The sequence below is a fragment of the Doryrhamphus excisus genome, linkage group LG9 (assembly GCF_037039965.1).
Source record: "Doryrhamphus excisus strain RoL-2023G ecotype Guam linkage group LG9, RoL_Dexc_Guam_v1.1, whole genome shotgun sequence".
Classification (NCBI taxonomy): Eukaryota; Metazoa; Chordata; class Actinopteri; order Syngnathiformes; family Syngnathidae; genus Doryrhamphus; species Doryrhamphus excisus.
In genome coordinates, this window is record NC_136365.1 from 2,215,559 (window position 1) to 2,239,005 (window position 23,447).

Below are 23,447 nucleotides of genomic sequence, written 5' to 3' on the forward strand. Positions count from 1 at the left end.
TCTGGGTTGAATCGCTGCTCTGTATTAAATATAAAATATGGAAAAATAGAGTGCTGGATCATTTTTGTGGCGTAAAGGCTGCAGAATTACATTCGAGTTTTCTTGGCCACGCCGATGCTCCACCTCCTAACGGTTAACAGCGATGTGAAAACGAGAGATTTGGAATCGAAGACCCAGCTGACAGAGATAGACAAGCTCAAGGAGGGAGAGATAGCAGTGAGGAATGGGGGATGGGGGGGGGGCGGAGGGGCATCTTTAGTTAGTGTATGAAGGGTGTCTTGTCGTGAACTTGTGAGTGGCGGTCTGCTCGCCAAGGGCCCGACTGGATAAAAAGAAAAGTTAAAGAAAAGGAAAAGGAAAAGTAAACTGGCTGCTCAATGGCCGCCATCCAAGCTGTGCTCCCTTCCTTCAGCTCCTTCTCAAACCTCACTGATATGAAAGTAAGTATCGCTTGGATTTCACTCAGTAGATTCACTCATAATGCGTTTTTTTTTATATATATATACGTATATGCGATTGTTCCAGCTGGGGGACTGGGGGCTCACATAAAGCCAGGTGACAGCCTGTTGCTAGGCAGAATTATAATTCATTTATAATCATAATTATAAATGCATATAAATTGCGGTTTGAATTTGCATGTTTACACTATGGTTTTTCAAACCTATATCAATTAATAAATGATGCTGTTTCGTGGTTGAATATGACTATTAGTTAAAAATATGCATATTCAAGCAAATATTTTTTAAGTGTTTTTAAACCAAGCGTTTTTACTCATTCAATCCCAGAAAGATTAGACTCTCGTCAGAACTTTTTTTTTTTCTACTTTCTTCTGTTCTTTAGTAAACAGCAGTAGAACATCGGTAAGTTTCAGCAAAAATCACTTCTCAACAAAAAAGGGAATTTTTTTGTGAAAATTTCAAGCATAACTTTCATTTTGACACAAATGTAGCCATGTATATTTAGCCATAATATATAAAGAAATATATGCTACAACATACATAACACAAAAAATGTTGTTTTTACATGAGAATACCAATTTATTTATAAATATAACACTATGAACTATTTACCATTTTAACATTTGGAACTGAACTATGTTTCTCTGTTAGTGAACTGGAACACAAATACAAGGAGATGCATTGAATTAGTGAATGTAGTATTCCACATTGCACACTAGGTGTCAGTAATTTGTGATCAGACTTGATCACCAAAACAATAGGATTTTATTGCAGGTTTAAAGACAAGAACACAAATAACATTCATTCATTTATTTTGTACCGCTTATCCTCACAAGGGTCATGAGCGTGCTGGAGCCTATCCTAGCTGTCTTCGGGCGAGAAACAGGGTACACCCTGGACTGAACTGGACAGCCAATCACAGGGGCACATATAGACAAACAACCATTCACACTCACATTCATACCTATGGACAATTTGGAGTCGCTAATTAACCTAGCATGTTTTTTGGAATGTGGGAGGAAACCGGAGTACCCGGAGAAAACCCACGCATGCACGGGGAGAACATGCAAACTCCACACGGAGAATCGAACCCAGGTCTTCCCGATCTCCCGACTGTGGGGCCTACTTGCTAACCACTCCTCCACCCTGAAGCTTTACTCATATGATATAACACATTATTGTACTTATGTTGTTTGTCGGCAGCACGGCGGTCGAGTGGTTAGCGCGCAGACCTCACAGCTAGGAGGACCAGGGTTCAATTCCACCCTCGGCCATCTCTGTGTAGGTTTTCTCCGGGTACTCCGGTTTCCTCCCACATGCTAGGTTAATTGGCGACTCCAAATTGTCCATAGGTATGAATGTGAGTGTGAATGGTTGTTTGTCTATATGTGCCCTGTGATTGGCTGGCCACCAGTCCAGGGTGTACCCCGCCTCTCGCCTGAAGACAGCTGGGATAGGCTCCAGCACCCCTGCGACCCTTGCTGTAGAAATTAGTGTATTAATTATTATATTTATTTATATATATTCTGGTTTGAATCGCTGCTCTGTATTAAATATAAAATATGGAAAAATAGAGCTGAGTGCTGGATCCGGTGGGGCACAGCGGCACCTTGCCCTCATTCACAGTTGCCTCTTATTGAGGCATATGAGTTCCATTTCTGAGGCGTTTGTTATACAACATGTTACATTCATGGTTGCAAGCAAATTGCTGCTCCTGACTACAACCCTTCAGCAATGATTTTCACCCCAAAAAAAAAAAAAAATTTTATAAATGTTTCAATGACATAGTATAACAGTGGTGTGCAACGGTGTCCTGTGTGGTTCAAGTTTTCCTTCCCATGCACCCAATCATGCTAGGTGTGGAATTCTGAGGGCTGCCCTGAGCAGCTGCAGCCCCCCCAGCAGATGACCGAGGAGATCCTGGATGACGACAGCCAGGCGAGCTGGGATATTGAGCTGCTTCTGTCCGAGTGGAGCAGCCCATCACCTGAACTCAGCCTCTCCGTGGACCACAATGATGACAGATTACAACAGCAGGTGGACCTAGAAAGAGCGTACCAGGAAGGGGGCATGCTTAGGGACCAAGTGGACCAGGAGCACATGATGACCGGGTTCATGAAGTCAACATCCCAGCAGGAAGCGTACCTCCAATGTTTCAACAATGACCCAGCTGGACGACCCCAGTTTGGGTTCTCGCAGGAGAGACACAACAGAGGGGCCCTCAGTGAGGTACCATCATGGGACCTGAACCCATATTACCCCTCGCAGCATCCTTCTTTGGTGTCTTTTGACCCGAACCAATCCGTGACCTCCGACCCCCGCCGCTACAGCTATCCGTTTCACTTCAACTATAACGCCAGCCTTTTTTGTGACCACACCAACACTCAGCCGACAACACGTTTGGTACTTCATCAACAAAGAGTTGCACCGCAGTTGCCCCCTAGTGGAGTGGAGGTGAAGCGCGGGCGGCGGTCGACCGGGAAAAAAAAGGCGGCCATTCACAGCTGTGAATACCCAGGATGCAGCAAGACCTACACCAAGAGCTCCCATCTCAAGGCTCACCTCCGCACACACACAGGTAACCTCAACGCCGCACTGATTCCGATTATTATTTACTCAGGGAATTGGTGCTGGTTTTTTTTTCAGGGGAGAAGCCTTACCGCTGTTCGTGGGAGGGCTGCAGCTGGAAGTTTGCCCGTTCTGATGAGCTGACCCGTCACTACCGCAAGCACACGGGTGAAAAACCCTACAAATGCGTGCTTTGCCCGAGGGCCTTCTCCCGCTCCGATCACTTGGCGCTGCATATGAAGAGACACACTTAAAGCTCGGCATGGTGTCCAGCCACTTCATTAGGAACAGCAAGCCATCCAATGACACAGCGCTCCATGACTTTAAAAAGACAATAAATTGCTGGTTATTTTTAATGTAGCGGCATATTTTGATTTTGATACAGATGAGTCGCATCACTGATGAAATATTATTATAAACGTCTCTAACTATACGACCACAATAGCAGCCATTTTGTTGTCGAAATCAGGGACGTTCCAGGTGCATGGACAGTTTTTTTTTTTTTTTTTTGTGGCACAAATTTATAATTGAACAAAATCAAAACAGCAGAAATACAAAAAAATCAAGAATAAACAAGAATAAATCTAAATATTAAGGTAAACAAGAATCAACAAGAATAAACTTGTAATATTACAAGAAAATAATGTAATTTTGATAACATAAAGTACACACACACACATTCATTCATTCATTCATTCATTTTCTATCGCTTTTCCTCACGAGGGTCGCGGGGGGCGCCGGAGCCCATCCCAACTGTCCTTGGGCGGGGTACACCCTGGACTGGTGGCCAGCCAATCACAGGGCACATATAGACAAACAACCATTCACACTCACATTCATACCTATGGACAATTTGGAGTCGCTAATTAACCTAGCATGTTTTTGGAATGTGGGAGGAAACCGGAGTACCCGGAGAAAACCCACGCATGCACGGGGAGAACATGCAAACTCCACACAGAGATGGCCGAGGGTGGAATTGAACCCTGGTCTCCTAGCTGTGAGGTCTGCGCACTAACCGCCCACACACACACACACATATATATATATATAATATGGTAAAAATGGCATATTTCAGACATAGTGCGACATGGTGATTAATCATGATTAATTAATTTGAAAACTATGATTAATCTGATTAAAAGTTTTCATCATTTGACAGCCCTAATATATATAATATATATATATATGTCTATGTTGTTGTCTGTTACCTTTATTCCAATAAATTCCCATATATTCCCATTAATTTCCAACTTTTCATAGAACTATATGACGAGCCAATTTCAACATCCACTGACTGGTAACGGATTGCATCCAGTTAAAAATGTGAACTGTGCACACTGACTTGCAAACAAGTGGCGAGGTGAACATGTGACCCAAAGTACGCACACCGGCACCACGCAGCTAAATATGTACATGAAATGAAATTAAGATCTCTACATTTACGTCCTTTTTAAAGCTTGATGCATGAGAAGATTCCTCATGACTCCTCCCTAAAAGGTTCCGTGTACTGATTTGCTCAACAGGGATTGGAATTAAAGGTGACATGAGGACAGAGGAGGCGTTTTGACCGGGTGTGACCCACAAAAAGAGCAAACAGGCTAGCTGTGTTTCACTTTTTCTGGCGAGTAAAGTTGTTTACACTTGAAAAAGTTAGTATATGAATATGATATCCACTCATAGTTTGCCCGTGGGATAAAAACAAGCTCCGAACAAAACTGCATTGATAGAGTAGGAAGACAAGAAACTGGGCAAATAACGCTGTCATCGATTGGCATAGCCTAGTGGGAAAAACCACAACACTTTATCGCCGCAAGAACAGGACACGTCAGGTTGGAATTATAACACAATAATAGCTATTAAAAATCCCTCGTAAAAAACACGGGCTACTGCTGCGACTGTAACCCACACCAAACCGAAACTCAACTCTGAACCCATGACGTCACCTCCTGACAGACACGAGCATGAGTGTTATTTATGTTTAGGTTTACTATCTTGGCTATTACGGGTGTTGGGGGTTAATTTCTTTAACCTTTCTTTATTAATGACCTAAACCAATAAAAAATGTCACTACTTGATGTTGAAAAGTCCTTATGAATGGGATTCCCCTTCCAAGTCATTAACTCTCCTCTTTATTCTCCCATCCTTGACATCTTCCATATGACTTTTCAATAAAGGAAAATGATCATTTATCCATTCCATTAGTCATTTACTAGTCATTCATCATTATGTATTTGTCACTGTTTGTAAGGAAATGTCAACAATCATTTTGTGTTGCTGTACAGATGAAACATTCATTCATTCATTCATTCATTTTCCTCAAGAACCTATCCCAACAGTCTTCGGGCGTGAGGCGGGGTACACCCTGAACTGGTGGCCAGCCAATCACAGGGCACATATAGACAAACAACCATTCACACTCACATTCATACCTATGGACAATTTGGAGTCGCTAATTAACCTAGCATGTTTTTTGGAATGTGGGAGGAAACCGAAGTACCCGGAAAAAAAACCCACGCATGCACGGGGAGAACATGCAAACTCCACACAGAGATGGCCGAGGGTGGAATCGAATTGGGGTCTCCTAGCTGTGAGGTCTGCGTGCTAACCACTCGACCACCGTGCTGCCATGAAACATTCATTTATATCCTAAATTATGACATTCTTTTTGATATTTCCAGTTTGTGTTACGGACTAAAAGTCGCTTTCATGGGCAGAAGACTAAATATTTTTAGTGCTGTTACACAATTTCATGTAATGGGAAAGTTGGCCACATGTCAAAGGCAGGATTAAAGCGCTAAAAGCAGCTGCAGCAGTGAGACGACAGGAACTGTGATCCCAAGTGCATGGGGAGCTACATGGTGGGGGTTGGGGGGGTGGTGTCCTGATTTGAACTTGGACATGCACACAGACACACACACACACACACACACACAGACACACATTCACAGGCCGATATGACACGGGATCTGTGTGTGTGTTGCAGCCTGAAAGGCCATTTTAATTTTATAGTAACATTTTAGTTATATTTTTGGGTTCTCTTACATATACATTACCTCTTCGGTTATAATTAATAATCATATTTTTTAATCACTGGTGTGCACTTAGGCCAGCAAATCCTTCTCTGCTGGCCTAATCACTACCAGAAACACTGATTTACAACTTCAATTATTTATTCGTTCATTCATTTTCTACTGCTTATCCTCATGAGGGTTGCGGGGATGCTGGAGCCTATCCCAGCTGTCTTCGGGCAAGAGGTGGGGTATACCCTGGATTGGTCGCCAGCCAATCACAGGGCACATATAGACAAACAACCATTCACACTCACATTCATACCTATGGATAATTTGGAGTCGCTAATTAACCTAGCATGTTTTTGGAATGTGGGAGGAAACCGGAGTACCCGGAGAAAACCCACGCATGCACGGGGAGAACATGGCCGAGGGTGGAATCGAACTCTGGTCCTCCTAGCTGTGAGGTCTGCACACTAACCACTTGTCCACCGCGTCACCCCACTATTTCTGTTTTTTATTTGTAATGTTTTAATGTGGACCCAGAAAGTATGTCATGAGCCAAAAAAAAAAAAGCTGCAGCCCACAAATGACCCCTGCGCCGCAGTTTGGACACGACCAGAGGACTAGAGCTGGACAACCGGCTGCTTGTTTGTGGAACAACAATGAAGCTTGTGCGTGTGTGTGTGTGTGTGTGTGTGTGTGTAACCTTAGATGCTCTTTCCACACTACCTTGTCCTCGCTTGCTCTTTCCCTCACTTTGTGTTTTTATCTGTTACATAACTGCTGGCCTGTTCTGACCATTAATTGGCTTTCAGTTCCTTTCCATTGAATTCTTTAATAGAAGCCCTGTCTGAATAGTCTTTACATTATCACAAGTGCTATTCCATCACTGTGACAACAGCATGCCATTACACAATCTTATCCAATGTATTCTGAAAGGGGGAATATGAATTTCCATATATGCATACATACAGTATGCAAACATTATAACATGTTGAGGTGCATTTATGTTCACTTGGTCTATGGGATGTTTACTGTTCTTATAGGAGGGGGAGAGGAAGAGGGAGGAGTGGGGCTGAGGGGCAGAACAGGAGGAGGAGAAGGAGGAGGAGAAGGTTTGATGTGGAGACTCCGATGCAGCAGACGTCTCCACATGACTGGAGAGTCCTTCCCAAGCTCCAACAATCGGGTCACCGGTGAGTAAACGCTTATGAATTTATGATATTTTTTATGCGTTGGGATTGGAAATAACCGTTTTTTCAATTGCTCTAATTTAACAGTTTACATTATATGTGATAGAGACATAGTGAGCATACGGTTTTATTTCTTCACTTCCTGTCTTTGGATGTCAGTTTTCTAAATGAAGAGAAAACAATAGAGAACAATAAAAGTGAAAGATTTAAAATACCAAAAAAATCTAATGGAAGTAGGGTATAACTTGTGCAGTGATAAAAAAAAGTGATAAATAAAATAAAATTGACTTCAATAAGTGCAAATAAATAAAAAACATTTATACATTTATGACTAAATGCCGAATGTAAACAAATGTATGAATAACAATTAATAAGTATGTTGCTTTACATTGTAATAATTAGCAAAAATACTTCTGTGGTGGAGATGAATAATTTATTATTTATTATTAATTTATTATTTTAATGTTGTTCCTCTAAAATTAGACATTGCTAACATTGAATGCCATATTGTTGGTAAATATCAGTCAAGATTGTAATAAACTGTAATAAAGGCATCTTGGTGTTGATTCTTATTTAGTCATTATTATTATTATTATTGAGTCACTGTATTGAGTCATTATTGATTATTATTGAGTCACATATAAAACGTACACAAATATTACGTTTACTTTGACAAACATCAGTTTACATGACTTTTTCACAACCTTGTGGTGACTTTTTCTTGTCGCCACTAGAGGGCGACATCGCACCAGCCTCAGCCTGCAGTCCTCACTGAATTGGTGTCTGAGCTGTCCCTTTGTGAGCATGAAAGGAGACACTGTGGGGGGCACCAAGGGTGACAGGTTTGCCCCATCTCGCCTCAGAGAGGAGGGACCGCACACTAGACCTCACCAGGTCTCGATCGATGATCATAGTGACGCCATCTTGACCAGAGGCCTGCTGGGTTGCGGCCCTGCCCTGAAGCCCAAAGCGCTAAATAAACACGTTGTCAACACTGAACGCCGTAAGCGTCACTTGATCGAAAACAAGGAGAAAGATGAAGGCTACTGGGACAAGCGGCGAAAAAACAACGAAGCAGCCAAGCGTTCCCGAGAGAAGCGGCGTGCCAATGACATGGTCCTGGAGACGCGTGTCCTGAACCTGCTGGAGGAGAACGCTCGTCTGAGAGCGGAGATGCTCGCCATCAAGTTCCGCTTTGGCCTGGTTAAAGACTTTTCTGACGTTTCCATCCTGCCGCTCACTCAGTCGACTCAACCTGACTCTGATGAGCCACCATACCTGAGTGGCACCCATCAACAAGACACCACATGTGAAAAGACAAGTCCAGCGCCATCTGCAGGAGATAAACATGCAAACATCCAAGACTCACCCAACTCATTAAGGAACCTTCCACTCAAGCTCCGCTTCAAAGCTCCTGGTGGGGAAACATCTCCAATAATAAGTAGTGGGCCAAACGTCGTTGAGAGGAAGCACCAACATTCAGCATGGGGTGCTCAAAATTTTGGTCAGGAGGTCTGGTCCGGTGAGGAGGCGTGTGTAGTAGGTGATCCAGCACAGAACGTCAGTCTCAGGTCTCAGATCAGTTGCTTGTCTCAGGAAGTCGCTCGACTGAAGCAGCTTTTCTCCAACCAGCTGCTCACTAAGAACGTTTGAACGCTGACACTATCTTCATGCTGGACACTCATCTTCATGCTGATGCTTTCAGCTCATTATGGCAGTACAGATGCTAGTAGCAATCCAATATAATACATGCTAAGTAGGGATGCTCCAATCAGTGAGTTTATGATATGATTCTGCTGATTCTCATCCATGAACGAGATCTGCCCATACCGATCACAGGGATTAACTGTACATTTTTTAATTATTTATGATGAGGCAAATAGATAATTATTAAAAAAAAAATATCAGGCCTTTATTTGTGTGAATGAAACAATTTTTGTACTATTTGACACAAACCTGAATTTAATTTGATGTATGTTTTGGAGTAATACAAATACATGGAAAATAAATTGTTCAATCATTTTTTTCTTCCAGTTTTTTTTTCACTTCAATGTCTCTGACTTCCATCCATCCATTTTCTATGCCGCTTATCCTCACTAGGGTCGCGAGGGCATGCTGGGGCTTATCCCAGCTGATTTCGGGCGAGAGGCGATGTACACAATGGTCTGGTCGACAACCAATCGCAGGCCAGGTCTCCAACTTTCATCACTAGTTGTCAACTATTTGTGTTTTATCTGCGACTGGCAACATTTTAATTGTACTTTTTGTGGCCTAAATTAGGCATTTTCTAACTTAAAAATGGCTAACTGGACAAACTAAAGAAACTAAATTAGAAATACAAAGCAGAAGAATCATTTTAATTGTGAATGTAGTAGTCTACATTGGCCACTAGGTGCCAGTAATTGTTCGGTGAGAGGAACCAGGCATTTATTGCAGGTTTAAATTATCCCACAACAGTCACAATAACATTTCATTCATTCATTCATTTTCTACCGCTTTTCCTCACAAGGGTCGCGGGGGGTGCTGGAGCCTATCCCAGCTGACTTTGTGCGAGAGGCAATGTACACAATGGCCTGGTCGACAACCAATCGCAGGCCAGGTCTCCAACTTTCATCACTAGCTGTCAACTATTTGCATTTTATCTACGACTGGCAACATTTAAATTGTACTCTACTTTATTAACCAATTGTACTTTTTGTGGCCTAAATTAAGCTAAAGAAGCTAAATTAGAAATACAAAGCAGAAGAATCGTTTTAATGGTGAATGTAGTAGTCTACATTGGCCACTAGGTGCCAGTAATTGTTCGGTGAGAGGAACCAGGCATTTATTGCAGGTTTAAATTATCCCACAACAGTCACAATAACATAATAATCATATAATAATAACATATTAGTAACAATAAATAATAACAACAATAAAATGTTGGGACCATAACCCAATTCTAAACATCTGACGTCACTTCCTGTCGTACACACGTTTGCCCACCTGCCACTTACATTACCTAGGGAACACATTTAGTGTGACACACAGACGCAGGAGTTTTATTTACATTTTAAATGTCTTATTTACTATTATTATGTCTACTATATTGGGCAATACAAGTGTACAGGCATGTAAAGCCACCATTATAACACATTGATGAGACAATAGCCACCGCAGGAAGTACGCTGTCCAGAATAAAAACAACAAGGAACTACTAACGTGTGAGTGTCAATATGTCGTATTTTCTCTGATTATATCTACTTTATTGGGTAATACAAATGTAAAGGTGACTAAATGGATGTTATTTCATGTTTGGAGGATTTTAAGAATGTTAAAAACAGTATTTAGAAGGTGGTAAACAAGTTTTGTATGCTGTAACTACAGAAACATTACATTTATTAATATTGAATCCTACTTAGGAAATTCACTTCTTGCAGTTGGGTCTGGAACTGATTAACTGCGATTAACAAGGGACGACTGTGTATTCTAAAATCTTATAAATCATTTAAAATAAGTAAAAGAGAAGCCATTAGAACACTTACCAAAGTAGAATGGTGCTTGGCAAGTTATTTTTTTTTACATATTACTTCACATAACCATATTGGTTTAACCTAGGAAAAATGTTTGCTCCTTTGATTTGAGATAATTTGGAGTGTAAAATAAGTGTACACATTAGCTAATACTGTAGTAGAAACTGTGATGTAGTATTCTCTGTATATTGCAATATATTGAAAAGCCTATATCAAAAGCCTATATCACCAAACATGTTGAACTGTCAGGAACAAAGTTGTGTTTTTCAACTATCCTTGCAGCTGAAACCAAAAGAGAAAGAAGCAATGGGGAATAGACTCAGGGAGAGGAGCAAAAAAAAAAAAACAAAACTGCATGAGTCATCAATCACGTCATTTGCACAAAAGCTATTTTTAGCTTTCAAGCAGTTTTTTTGTGCCGGCTGCCAATGGGAAGGATGCAGCTTGAGAAGATATTAACACCTGGAGAGAGGACCAATGCTCAGAGACTTCATCGATTCATCAATCAGTCATAAGACCACATCATTTTGTTCTAATCTACGTCGATTTATGCTCATTTATCTGACCCAGATCCAGATTTAGGTACCAAACACCTTGGTTGACACGTCTCGTCAGCATTGCGTGGAAGTCACACTTCTCAACCTCCCTGCAGGAGGTCAATTCCAGAGTGAGAAGGGTACGAATGTATTCTCATGGTATTGAATTAATCACAATCGGACCGATATGCTAAAAGACTAGGTAGGACACACACTGGTCAGACGAGATAGGACAGCTCCAGTCTGAGAGCTTGATGCAAGAGCCAATGTATTATCTTCTCAATGTCCATAAAGGCATACTTGGAGGAGAACCTGATCATCAATCAATTGGTGTGAACCGACACGGTGTGTCGCCGTAATGGCCAGTGTCCCGATACTTTTGTCCATATTGTGACGGCACAGGAGTGAGGTATTTGTCACGCATTCTAAACATGTTTAGGATTATATAAGACGCCGCAAAAGCAGTATATTATGTTTTCTTCTTGTATCTTCGACACATTGGTTCATTCATACTCATGTCTCTATGTGATCCATCTTCATGGGGTGTAGTGGAACGACCCCCCCACTATAAGCCATTACAAAAGGCTCGGTTGCTAGGCAGGCACCATATCACGGTAACCATGGGAATGTCGACTGAGTGTTGGGGGTTGGTGGTTTTAACAACATACTAATAATGGGGGGAGGAGACAAGTTCAAGGCCACTGTTTCTGACATGGTCTAATGAGTGGATGTGTGTAGACGCGAGAGAGAGAGAGGAGACAAAGTGGGGGGGGGGGGATTTGTGAGAGAATGTGGGATGAAGCGGCGCTGATGTAACCAATGGTGGTGAGAATAGTGGTGTTGAATAATAGGAGAATGGAGTACGAATATATGTAACACGCTTTCCCGGCTTGTCCCACTTTCTCACAATTTTTCATATTTTATGAGATAGGAGATTTACCTTTATCAACTCTAAGCCATAATCATCAATATTACTGATAAAATAACCACTTGGGGCAATCTCCTTGAAAAAAATAATTAGTTATTGTTGCTATAGTTACTTTCCCACAAAATTGCATTTGTGATATTTTTCCTCATTAGGATCGAGAGGGTATGCTGGAGCCTATCCCAGAGCACATACAGGCAAAAAAAAAAACATTGACGTTCACATTCATACATATGGACGATTTACAGTCTCCAATTAACTCAACATGTTTTGGGAATGTGGGAGGAAACCGGAATATCCACACACAGGGAGAACATGCAAACTCCACACAAAGTCATAGGATTTGAATGAGAGACAATAGTTTACATTTGAGTTTTTTAGTTAATTTTTTTACATTATTGTTTCGCTCAAGTAACTGTATGTGATAAAAGGGAATATGGAAATAATCGCATTATTTATTATTTATTATTTATTATTTATTATTTATTATTTATTATTTATTATTTATTATTTATTATTTATTATTTATTATTTATTATTTATTATTTATTATTTATTATTTATTATTTATTATTTATTATTTATTATTTTACTGTTTATTATGATTATATGATTATATGATTATATGATTATATGATTATATGATTATATGATTATATGATTATATGATTATATGATTATATTATTATATTATTAAATAATACTTGTATTTTTATTAGTTGTTCAAAAATGATTTTTTTAGCTTTATGAAATGCAAAAAAAATGCAAAATCACAAATCATCGGCCCTGTTTTTACTTTTACTACCGGATCGATACCAAAATGTGCAGTGTTGCCCACTTCTATGTCAGGTCCTCGCATCGTCTCGCGAGAACACAGAGGACACAAACGTGACGAGGCAGCAGAGGAGCTGTTACGCAACCATTGACCTACTAACACATATTTCTAGAAAGGCAGCAGCACAAAGTAGAGCAAAGTGTCCGACACCACACAACACCGGGGCGGCCTGAGCCAAGAGACGGAAAGTGGACACACACGGACACACAAAATCGACTGAGCCGAGCGCCGAGAGCTAATAAATAGCAACTTTTTTTTTTTTTATCCTGTGGAGCTTTTTGTCTACGGAGAAGGAGGAAACGGCAGCGAGACAGCTTTTGTGTCGGGGAAGCCTGAACGTTGTGTTCCCCTCCTCCACCATATCGAAGGTATGTTTGACGGCGGGAGCGGCACTCTTTTCTTTCTATACGTGTAATAATTCATAAAATGTATCATTTTTTTCCCTATTTGATTACTTTTATTGAGTGTGTTTAGGGGCGAGGACACACCGGTCATGGCCGGTTATTGTTCACATGGCGACTTAGCCATAGGCTGGTCTCGTAACACAATGTTACGCCTTGTGTACATTTAGACCTCAATTTTTTAGTTTTCTGGTTAAAAATCCCGCTAAACAATATACATGAAATATCCTCAATGTTAAATCGAGGTGGTGTGTTTTCCAGCTGTTAGGAGGCTAATAATGCTTATTAAGGCTATGCACATGGCAGCTTCTGTTTAGCTAGCTCAATGGAGGTCATTTAAATACTACTAGCTTATCATGACATTAACAACAAGGAGTGTCGTACAAAGATAACTCTTAAAGCCTGAAACTGTTTATTTGACATAATTACCGCGATTCTGGTGCCCATCTCCATGAGAAATGGCTGTTAAGTAAGGCAAGAGTGTTGCTTGGGGATGACATAACCAGAACACAGCAGGGAGTTCTGCATATAAACAGCATCTCTCTCCTGGGACAAAACGTTCTGGACTGTAATTGATTCCTGCTCACACCCACTTTTTTTTTTTTTTTTTAAATAAGCTTGCCAAAATTTTATGTAATCCACATTTAACCCAGAGGCTATGGAGAAGCATCTAAAGATGCCCGCCATGGCCTTGTTGTGACTTTACTGAAATTAGGAACATTCAGGATGTGATGTGATGCAATGCGTGGAAAAAAAAAGCTCAATCTGGCGAGACAGTTTTTTGGTGAGCCCTTTTTAGTCCACCTGCTGCCAGCTGGTCTGAGTTCAGAGCATCTGCGTTGCTCGTTACAAGGCCAGATTTCTGAATGTAGGTCAGACCTGAATGTGGGTGACGGCATCCAAGGCGACTCTGGATGACTTTGAGCACAAAGTCTGGCTGATCTCGAGAACGCAAGTCCGCCATATTTATGTCGGATTTGCTTATTTTCTAACAAGTGAGCAACACAAATTCCACATTTTGTTACCGAAAGTTGAATCTTTCATTATAAGGACATTCATAAGAAATTGCAAAGACACTCTCCTTTTTTTAATGGCCCTTTTGGGTGATTTAGAACCTGCCGCAAAACCCGCAACCGCAGGCCCGCTTACTGCTGTTACTATAGAAATGATCTGGATGTCTGAATTCCAGTCTCCCTGTTTGTTCAGTTGACACAAAGCTATACGGCAAAATGGACGCTCCGAGCTAGGGGGCCCCCCTCCACGTGTGTGTGCGCGGGTTGGATCGCTTAAAAGCTTGGAGGAGGGGTGCAAGGGTGCCTGACTGTTGACTCACATTTGCTCTCAGTCGGGGTCAAAGGTGAAACACACCCCCCCTTAGTAGAAAGTGTCTGGGAACTTCTAACTGCGACGACAAAAGCAGACAAGACGTCGCAGCAATTCAAAGGAATCGAACAGTAACTTGTGCTGTGACCTAATGTGAGCGTTACACAAGCTTTGCAGTGCAACAGAAGTAATTCAGAGCACGTACATAAGGAGAAGAAGGGGGGGACAGCCCCTCCCCGTGCCGTCTAGAGAGAGGCTGTTATGTGTGAGTTTGGCTGCAGCGATGGGTGTGCGCTCTGACGTCAACACCATCGCTATAATTTTTCATATTTTTCTGATGCTAATTTTTCTGCGAAGCTTTACAGGCTCCGTCTCGAGCACGTAGGGATTGATTGCTGCGTGAAAATTATAAGGTCTTTCATAATTTTTAGGCTCATGACGCATCCAGGTTTGTGTCTTCTCCTCTTACCGCAGGAGGAATCTCATTTCCAGCTCTTGCGTTCCTCCTGTCATTCAACCCCCACCCCACCTCTTTCTATCGGACTATTTATAGAATGCACTCTAATACTCTCCTACCTTCCCCCGGCCGGCCCTCCCTCTCCTGCAGTCCCACTGACCTATTTTATGGCGCACTGTCAAAGACGGGCGGAGTGTTTACTGCTCAGCGTCGTTTCTAGGTCAGTGGGACAGCGCAGACGTACATGCGTGTTTCCTACCCAGCTGCCTTTGTTCGTTCCTGCTCCCTCATTGGTCTTGATGAAAATATTTGAAAATATTCCTGAGGGGTGGGGGGGTCGAGGGGGATTCACATCTTTGGCAGGTATCCAAATCCATTTCGTCTGCGTAGCGTTACTCCACTTCAGTAGTCATACTAGTTTGGTTAGTCTAGGCCCCACCCACCCCCACTGTGTTATAATAAAAACAGTGTGTGTACATGAGCGCTATGCTGCGGTATTCAGGACATAGCTCTTGTTGTTGTTGTTGTTGCTGCTGTTTCAAGGTCACGTCATGTTACTGTTCTTTTCCGCTGCTAGATGATGTAACATGTTCGTTGTATCTCAAGCTCAAACTAACCGCTCATTTTAATACTTATGTGGCATAGACGCTGTTGGGATATCAATGTCATTTCAGGGCGCATATATTTCTTTTAAACTAATAATTTATCATAAATATTAAAAATAAATTATCACCACCTGAGATATTTAATATGAAATATTTATTATAATATACCGAGCTCATTCTTTAGCTGCTGTAGCTTTTTCCAATGCTTCATTATTCATTCATTCATTCATTTTCTACCGCTTTTTCCTCACGAGGGTCACGGGGGATGCTGGAGCCTATCCCAGCTGTCTATGGGCGAGAGGCGGGGTACACCCTGGACTGGTCGCCAGCCAATCACAGGGCACATATAGACAAACAACCATTCACACTCACATTCATACCTATGGACAATTTGGAGTCGCCAATTAACCTAGCATGTTTTTGGAATGTGGGAGGAAACCGGAGTACCCGGAGAAAACCCACGCATGCACGGGGAGAACATGCAAACTCCACACAGAGATGGCCGAGGGTGGAATTGAGTGAGGTCTGCGCGCTAACCACTAGACCGCCGTGCCACCCTGCTTCATTATTAAAATGTTAAAAAAACTATTGCTTTAGAACAGTGCCTCCCTCTTATGAAATGTTTTATTTGACTCCAATTTCCATTTTTAATTCATAAATTTTCGGTCGCGGGGGTGCTGGAGCTTATCCCAGCTGTCTTCGGGCAAGAGACGAGGTTGCCAGCCAGTCACAGGGCACACATCCCCGACACAGTGTAATGCCCATGCTTGTGATTAAGTCACAATTCCAATTGCATTATTCATGTAAGATATTTTTTATGACACCCTCGATTTTGTTTACACAATTAGACAAGATTTGGCAAACGGTGCTGTTGTTTTGAAGGCTTGAATGTGTGCGTTATGCGTGTTGACGATTCAGACAAGCTGCAAAAATAAAGGGTCCTCTCGTCTTACATTAAAGCAGTAAAACACACATACAGAGTCGCTTGCATATAGCAGCACGAGCATGCCTTGATAAACTAAGCTAACACGGCTAGCTCCCAGGCACGCTCTGTAAGAGCAGTTTTCCTGCCAACTTTTGCCGGGTTAACAGTAAATTTAGTTTATGTTGGCGGATTTTGACATTGCAGTCATAGAATAGGGCCTTAATTGAACCAATACTCATCCATGTAGACATCACTTTTCCTTAATTCACTTAATTAACTTCATTTTCATCACTTAATTTTTAATTACCAACATAGGGTGAATGAGATGTATTCTCTGTGAGGAAAATGGCCAATTTTCAGAGGGGGAAAAAAAAAAGATTTGACCAAAATATCTGTGAATTTGTGGTGCTGAAATATGAGCGTGCAGGCATCCACTTTATTCAGTTATTTGATTATTATTGATATGTTATTAGTCTCATTCGTGTAAGACAGGCGTTACGTAACCGTGGACTGCATTCAGCAACAATATTAACATTGGCACAAGATGTATTGCGTGCAAAGCGGGACTTCCTGTTGAGCACCTGTGCTAATGGTTGTTCAGAAGCCTGTGATCTAATGCCAGTCAGGACAAAGCAACGGCGGCGTGGAATACAGCAGTTGTTATGACACGTACTGTAATTACTTTAAAAATGCTGCCTGTTGTTCTCTTTATTGTATTCCGTCAGCACCAAGGTCAGATTCCCTCTTCTTACGTGACGAGACGGAGCCAGAAAAACCAGAACCACGGTTTTTATACCGCTGCCTACGCTTTGCATCTACATATCTTTTAGCATATTACAACATAAAGACTTGATAAACGTAGTGATGAAGCTTCTAACATAATTATTATTCCAGATGTTCAAAATCTAACTTTTACTCAAATCTGACTCTTTTCTCCTCCTCTCCATGTGTCCCTTCACAGTACCTCCATAACGCAGCAGCACTGACGCTGGATCCTCAGGGAGCTAAGAAGTAGACAGCCTGACCTACATCTCCTCTGCAAGACACCGTGAGGAGCAAGCGCTTGTGGCCCGACGAGCTTCTAAGCTGTCTAGAACATTTGAGAAGACGTCTATAAACTCCAGTTCACCTCCTGAAGGACCCCAGAGACTCGTTGTGTGTGTGGCTATACAACCTTTGGAACTCCAAATATAAAAGTTTATTTTTCTTAGCTTTTTGTTGAAGTCTAGTTCAATGTCTAAAATGTTCATGGAAGTCCATCTTTTTTTAATCTTCTTGGCAAATTTGGATACTTGAGCATTGCAATCGAGAAAAGAATTGGCATAAATGCATAAATATCAATGAGGCTGTCTTTTAGAAGTACACGTATACCTCATTTTGAAGTTTTTGCTGGTCCCACAACATAAGTTGAAACGCTCTTTATAACAAAACTTTTTGCTATTCCTGTGCGTTTTTCTCTTTCGTCACCTTGCTGGAGTTTCACTCTGGCCCTACTTGGGCAAAAATGGAAAACCAGAGTCTACACCACCCATCAGCCAGCACCAACAACGCCATGGAAGTGGACACTTATACTACCTACAGCAATGGCCTCCCATCCCCTGTTCCCGAGGGCGGGGCGCGGGCCAGCCGCCCGAGTAAAGGTTCCAAGCCCACTGTGACGTCTCGTCGCAAGCGGGAGTTCATCTCCGATGAGAAAAAGGATGATTCGTACTGGGAAAAACGGAGGAAGAATAACGAAGCGGCGAAACGTTCGCGGGAGAAGCGGCGCCTAAATGACATGGTCCTGGAGAACCGTGTCATGGCCCTGAACGAGGAGAATGTACGTCTAAAAACGGAACTACTTCAGCTCAAGTTGCGCTTCGGCCTCATCAGCACGGCGTCCTACATGGAGAAAAGCCAGCAGATCTCCAGCGGTGCTGCTGGCGGGAACACGAGTAGCAATTTGAGCAGCACCAACGGCACCCCCAACAGTAACGCCTACCTCTCAAGTAGCGGCTACTCCAGTGCCTCCCAGGTGATGCTCAACTCGGACTCTTCTGAAACGGAGCAGTCCATCCGCGGCGAGCGCCACAATACGCTCCACAAGTACTCTCCGAGGGGTTCCGTGTCGGACATGTCAGACGGTTCCTCCCGGGACAGTCCGGAACCGTTGGGCTACAATATAAAGAAGGAGCCTTCAAGCATGGAGATGGTTAGACTGGAAAGCAATGGTGCGGCGAGTCGGGTCTACCACGGCAACCACCCGGCTTTGGTGTCCCCTCACCAGCAGACCGTGTCGCTGGCTGAAGATAACGCAGACTACCAGCAGTCGCAGCAGCAGGGGTACATGGAAGCCTCCAGCTCCGCCCCCCAAAGCACTTCCTCACAAAGGAGTGTCATCTTGTATCGTTCTAGCAGCGGTTGTTACCCCATGGAGAGCCAGAGGCCGAGCGAACAGCAGATCAGGCCGCAGCACTCCAAATTCTCTGACTGCTCGGCGACGATCACGGAGGTCGCGGAGAAGCTCCAGAGGACAAAGACTGTAGACTGTGAGCAGTATGAATACGCCAGTGAGGAGCTGCAAGAACGCTACACTAGCCAGCAGCAGCAGCAGCGTGAGAACCATCACGGACCTTACAGCTACCGGGCTCAGGAGAACAGCCTTGAGCGAGCCGACACCCAGAACCCCTTTGCCCCCAATCTGATCCACAGCACCGAGGAGGGCATGTCGGTGTTCACGCAGCACAACGGCTACCTCAACACACTGGATGAAGAACCCCCCGTTCTTACGTACGAAGGAGGCCCCAGAGCTGACGACGCCTTCTACCAAGAGAATTCCTCCACTAAAGATACATCATCCAGCGACGGGGACCCTCGGAGCTCCGACAAGGAGGCTTCCACTGACGACGAATCCCCCTCATCTTCCTCCTCTGACATCAGCAGCTACCACCAGAAAGGTTCAGAAGCTGCAGAATGCCCGACCGAGGTCAAAGGTACAGCACTGCCCCACAAGCTGCGCCTTAAGAACCGAGCGCTGAGCACCATGGTGACGAAAGCACAGATGGAAGCCGGCGTCAGCGCATCAATGTCTCCGTCGCCCACCCTGCCCCAGCACCCTTACCTGGCGCTGCCAAATAGTGGCCAGGCCAGCAGTGAGAGCCGAGAGACAGAAAATGAAGCGGAGTACACCGAGGAGGTCAAAGCTCAGTCAGAGGAGACATTGGAGTCGGAGAAGTCCTCCATCGGCGGAAGAGGCGGGGGCAGTAAGAGATGTATCTAAAAAAAAAAAACTAAAAACTGGGGGGTGCTCCAGTTCCAGTTAACAAGTAGTCGACCCTTTTCACTTTCACTTTCATCAATTTCCCTTTATTCTCTCCTACCTCCCACATACTCCTCCAGTTGGAATCATTTACTGAAGGAGCGAACACAAAGAAATATTTTACATTTCTGGGATACTTTTTTTTTTTTTGATTCTGGCCAGCGCTCACATTTAATTGTGGCATTATAAGAACATTTATTTGACCAAAGAATATTCATTTTTTTCTTTTAATACATATACCATTGTTCCTCTGTGTGAACCTCTTCACCTCTCAAGCACTTAGATTGTATATTGTTGTGACATATGACGTATATATTTTACAAAGAAAAAGTGGCAAAAACAACAAAAAAAAATTATTTTAAAGCACTCAGTTTGTTGTTCAGACAACTCGTAAAATGCCTCAAAAATTTCAAAACAACTTTTGTGTTAAATAATAACCGACCCCTTTTGGCTTCCTGTTTGGGAAGATTTAATCTCAACACTAAAAAAAAAAAAAAAAAACATCCTAAAGTGAGTCCGGTTGTCATATCAGTCAAGACTATGCAGTCTTACAATGCTGACAAGCACAAAAGGTGAGCCTCGCCCTCTTTTGCCGCATTCCAATCCGTACACCTTTAGCGTCCCGGGTGTCTAATAAAACGATGATTCTCCCATCGCTAACCAGCAAAGCTGCTCTCGCTTCTCATAAGGTGCCTCTTTTGAATTTGTGTCGTCTCTTCCTGCCCCCCCCCCCTCACACACACACACATTGGCCAACGTCTTATCAAGCCCACTCACCCGTGCACTGAGCTTTTTAGCGGTCTACGTCATAAAGTCGACAGTTTCACTTCCTGGTGCCTGCCTCTGGCCACTGTATAAATGTAAAGTTGTCTCTATCACTTGTATACTGCTGTTATTTTTTTTTTTATTATTTTCTATTATATTGGCTTATTATTTTTTTGTCTATTACATGTAATTTTATTGTCCCTGTTGTCATTTTTGATCGATGCTCTTCCTGGTTGTGCTGTGTATTTTTCCCCCCATGCTACCCCCCATGCAACTATTTGTACTCTGTGTTACTGTATTACCTATATCGTTGAGATAAGATGAGATGAGATAAGCTTGTCCATATGTTGTCATCATTTATGGCTATGCTTCACATGGGTTTGAGCAATGGTTGTGGAGGAGAGAGAGAAAAAAAAACCTTATTTTTGATTGTAAAGGTTGGAAAAGGGGGAAGAATAAAAGGTTGTTGAAATGTTTCTTCTGATTTGACTCCCGATACTTCTCAGGCATCACAGTCGTCTGACACTAATGCACATGTATTACTCTTTTGAACGCATATTGTTTCCATATCCCATATCCAATCAAAACTTGAGAGACTAAGTGGAGGATAAATGACCGTTGATCCCTACACTACTGATGGGGAACTTCATGTCAAAATATCTGCGCTATTGCTTTAATGTTTAAAATGCCTTTAATAACATAAGGGCCGTCAATTAAAATATTTAATTGTGATTAATCCCATTTTTGTAGTTAACTCAATCACAAATTATTTCAAATTTCATTTGAAAGACCTAAGCCAATGTAAACACAATGTACAACAAATAGATATGTGTAAGGTAAACTGACCATCACTCAAATATCCATTTTCTATCAATGGGGTCGCGGGGGTACGCTGGAGGCTATCCCAACTGGACATGCTACACCCTGGACTGGTCGCCAGCCAATCACAGCAACTCAAATACCATTCTCTTCAAGCTAATAATGCTATAAATGTGATTAACATTACAAAGGTTTGCAAAAATATCCATTAACTGAGATTAAAAATGAATACTCACAGAAATTTACAGAACTCGGGCTGCACTCATGCACTGTTGTGCAGTCAGGCTGTAGCCCAAGCAGGGAATTGAACCCCGGTCTCGGAGCTGTGTGGCCTACGTGCTAACCACTATCCACTGTGCAGTCCTTAAAAAAACACACATGGAATGTAATTAGATGCAAATTACACAACCTTGTGAGAAGAAAACTCATTTCCGCATAAATAAGACTGAAAGAATTGCCCAACTGCAACGTCATAACTTTATTGTTACTGAGCAACCGGAACAGTTACACAACAGTTCTGAAGATAAAAGCGTCCAACTGGCTCTCATGGATCAGGAGATGATGGCAAGGACATGAGGGGCCAGTGACCCGGGTCAGGTTCGTGGTGGTCTTCAGTGACATATTGCAGCCAAGGGCTTTGTAGGACTTCAGGAGGTTTGCCACCAGCTGCTTATTATAAATTATCGGCCTTGTAGTTTTCCAAGAAACTCTGATGCAAAAGTCAATTTCTGATACCGGTTTTTTTTTTTTCACTACATGCACTTCCAAGAGAGTTTTCAGTAAATAAAAATGATATGAAAACATAAAATACATATAAAATGAATATATTGAAATGTTCAGACAGGCTTTCCGATAGAACTGCTTGCTTGTAGACACACTGTACATTCTCATAAACTACAGTACAAAACACATTTATTCAGTGATTTGGTTCCGATTTTCTACAATAAAAGCTCTGATAAAACATTCCACTGTTCTCAAATATCTTACTTTTTATTTTTCTGCACAAAATAAGATGAAAAATAAATAAACAAATCAATCAATCAGTAATAAATAAATATAATAATAATAATAAAACGGCAAATAATAAAAACTTAAGAAACCACATATAGTTGGTGGGTAGACAAATTATTTTTTTCAGATTAAAATGAACAAAGCATTATTAGAGCCCTGTAGACATGACAAAACACGACTATAGTCACATTTATACTTTTTTTTATTTACAACATATTGCGCAACTGCAGGGTCTTGAGACACATGCTAACTTGCAAACTAGAGAGCTAGCGACCTAAACAGGTAGCCTTCAAGGTATTTCCTTTAAACTTAAATAGCCAAAAACTTACCACTTCCACACGGATAGGGAGGATAACTATTAACAGTTATTTAACCTTTAACATGAACATTAATCAAACGTAATAATTTTTTCTGGGTACATGATACCATACAGCATCCATATCAAACTTGCGCCGGCCGCACTAACATTAAACTTTTCATATCAAGGCGGGGGGCCTCAAACTAGTGTCCTGCGGGCCACATTCGGCCCGCGGGCCGCGTGTTTGAGAACCCTGCAATACTGTATCTTGGAAATGATACACATTCTGCAATTGTGACTTACTTTTTCTTTATTTGTGACTTAAACCACGAAAATAATTCCCCTGCTTTTGTTTGTCAATTTATTTCTGCTCTATTCATATTACTGCAAAAAACATATCTCACTAAATTCAGCTTCCAGTTACACAGTGTAAAAATAGCTTTTCATGGGTTGGTAACTTGTGGTGCACAATGTGCCCGGGATTCCTGGTGTCATTACGTTCATGCT

General features: G+C 42.1%; 3 protein-coding genes across 3 annotated transcripts; all 3 read left to right on the forward strand.

Annotated features, from left to right (window-relative positions):
• The first annotated feature begins 250 nt into the window (after positions 1–250).
• klf1 (Kruppel like factor 1 (erythroid)) lies at positions 251–5,212 on the forward strand. The gene is made up of 3 exons (XM_058079505.2): positions 251–440; positions 2,316–3,036; positions 3,105–5,212. The coding sequence occupies exons 1-3, from the start codon at positions 378–380 to the stop codon at positions 3,278–3,280; spliced, it is 960 nt and encodes a 319-aa protein (XP_057935488.2). The 5' UTR covers positions 251–377; the 3' UTR covers positions 3,281–5,212.
• A 1,927-nt stretch (positions 5,213–7,139) lies between these two features.
• Positions 7,140–9,252, forward strand: LOC131134941 (uncharacterized). The gene is made up of 2 exons (XM_058080674.2): positions 7,140–7,233; positions 7,965–9,252. The coding sequence occupies exons 1-2, from the start codon at positions 7,172–7,174 to the stop codon at positions 8,881–8,883; spliced, it is 981 nt and encodes a 326-aa protein (XP_057936657.2). The 5' UTR covers positions 7,140–7,171; the 3' UTR covers positions 8,884–9,252.
• A 3,822-nt stretch (positions 9,253–13,074) lies between these two features.
• On the forward strand, positions 13,075–20,403 carry LOC131138458 (uncharacterized). The gene is made up of 2 exons (XM_058087384.2): positions 13,075–13,406; positions 17,711–20,403. Exon 2 carries the CDS (start codon positions 18,254–18,256, stop codon positions 20,006–20,008), a length of 1,755 nt encoding a protein of 584 aa, XP_057943367.2. The 5' UTR covers positions 13,075–13,406; positions 17,711–18,253; the 3' UTR covers positions 20,009–20,403.
• Positions 20,404–23,447: the final 3,044 nt, after the last annotated feature.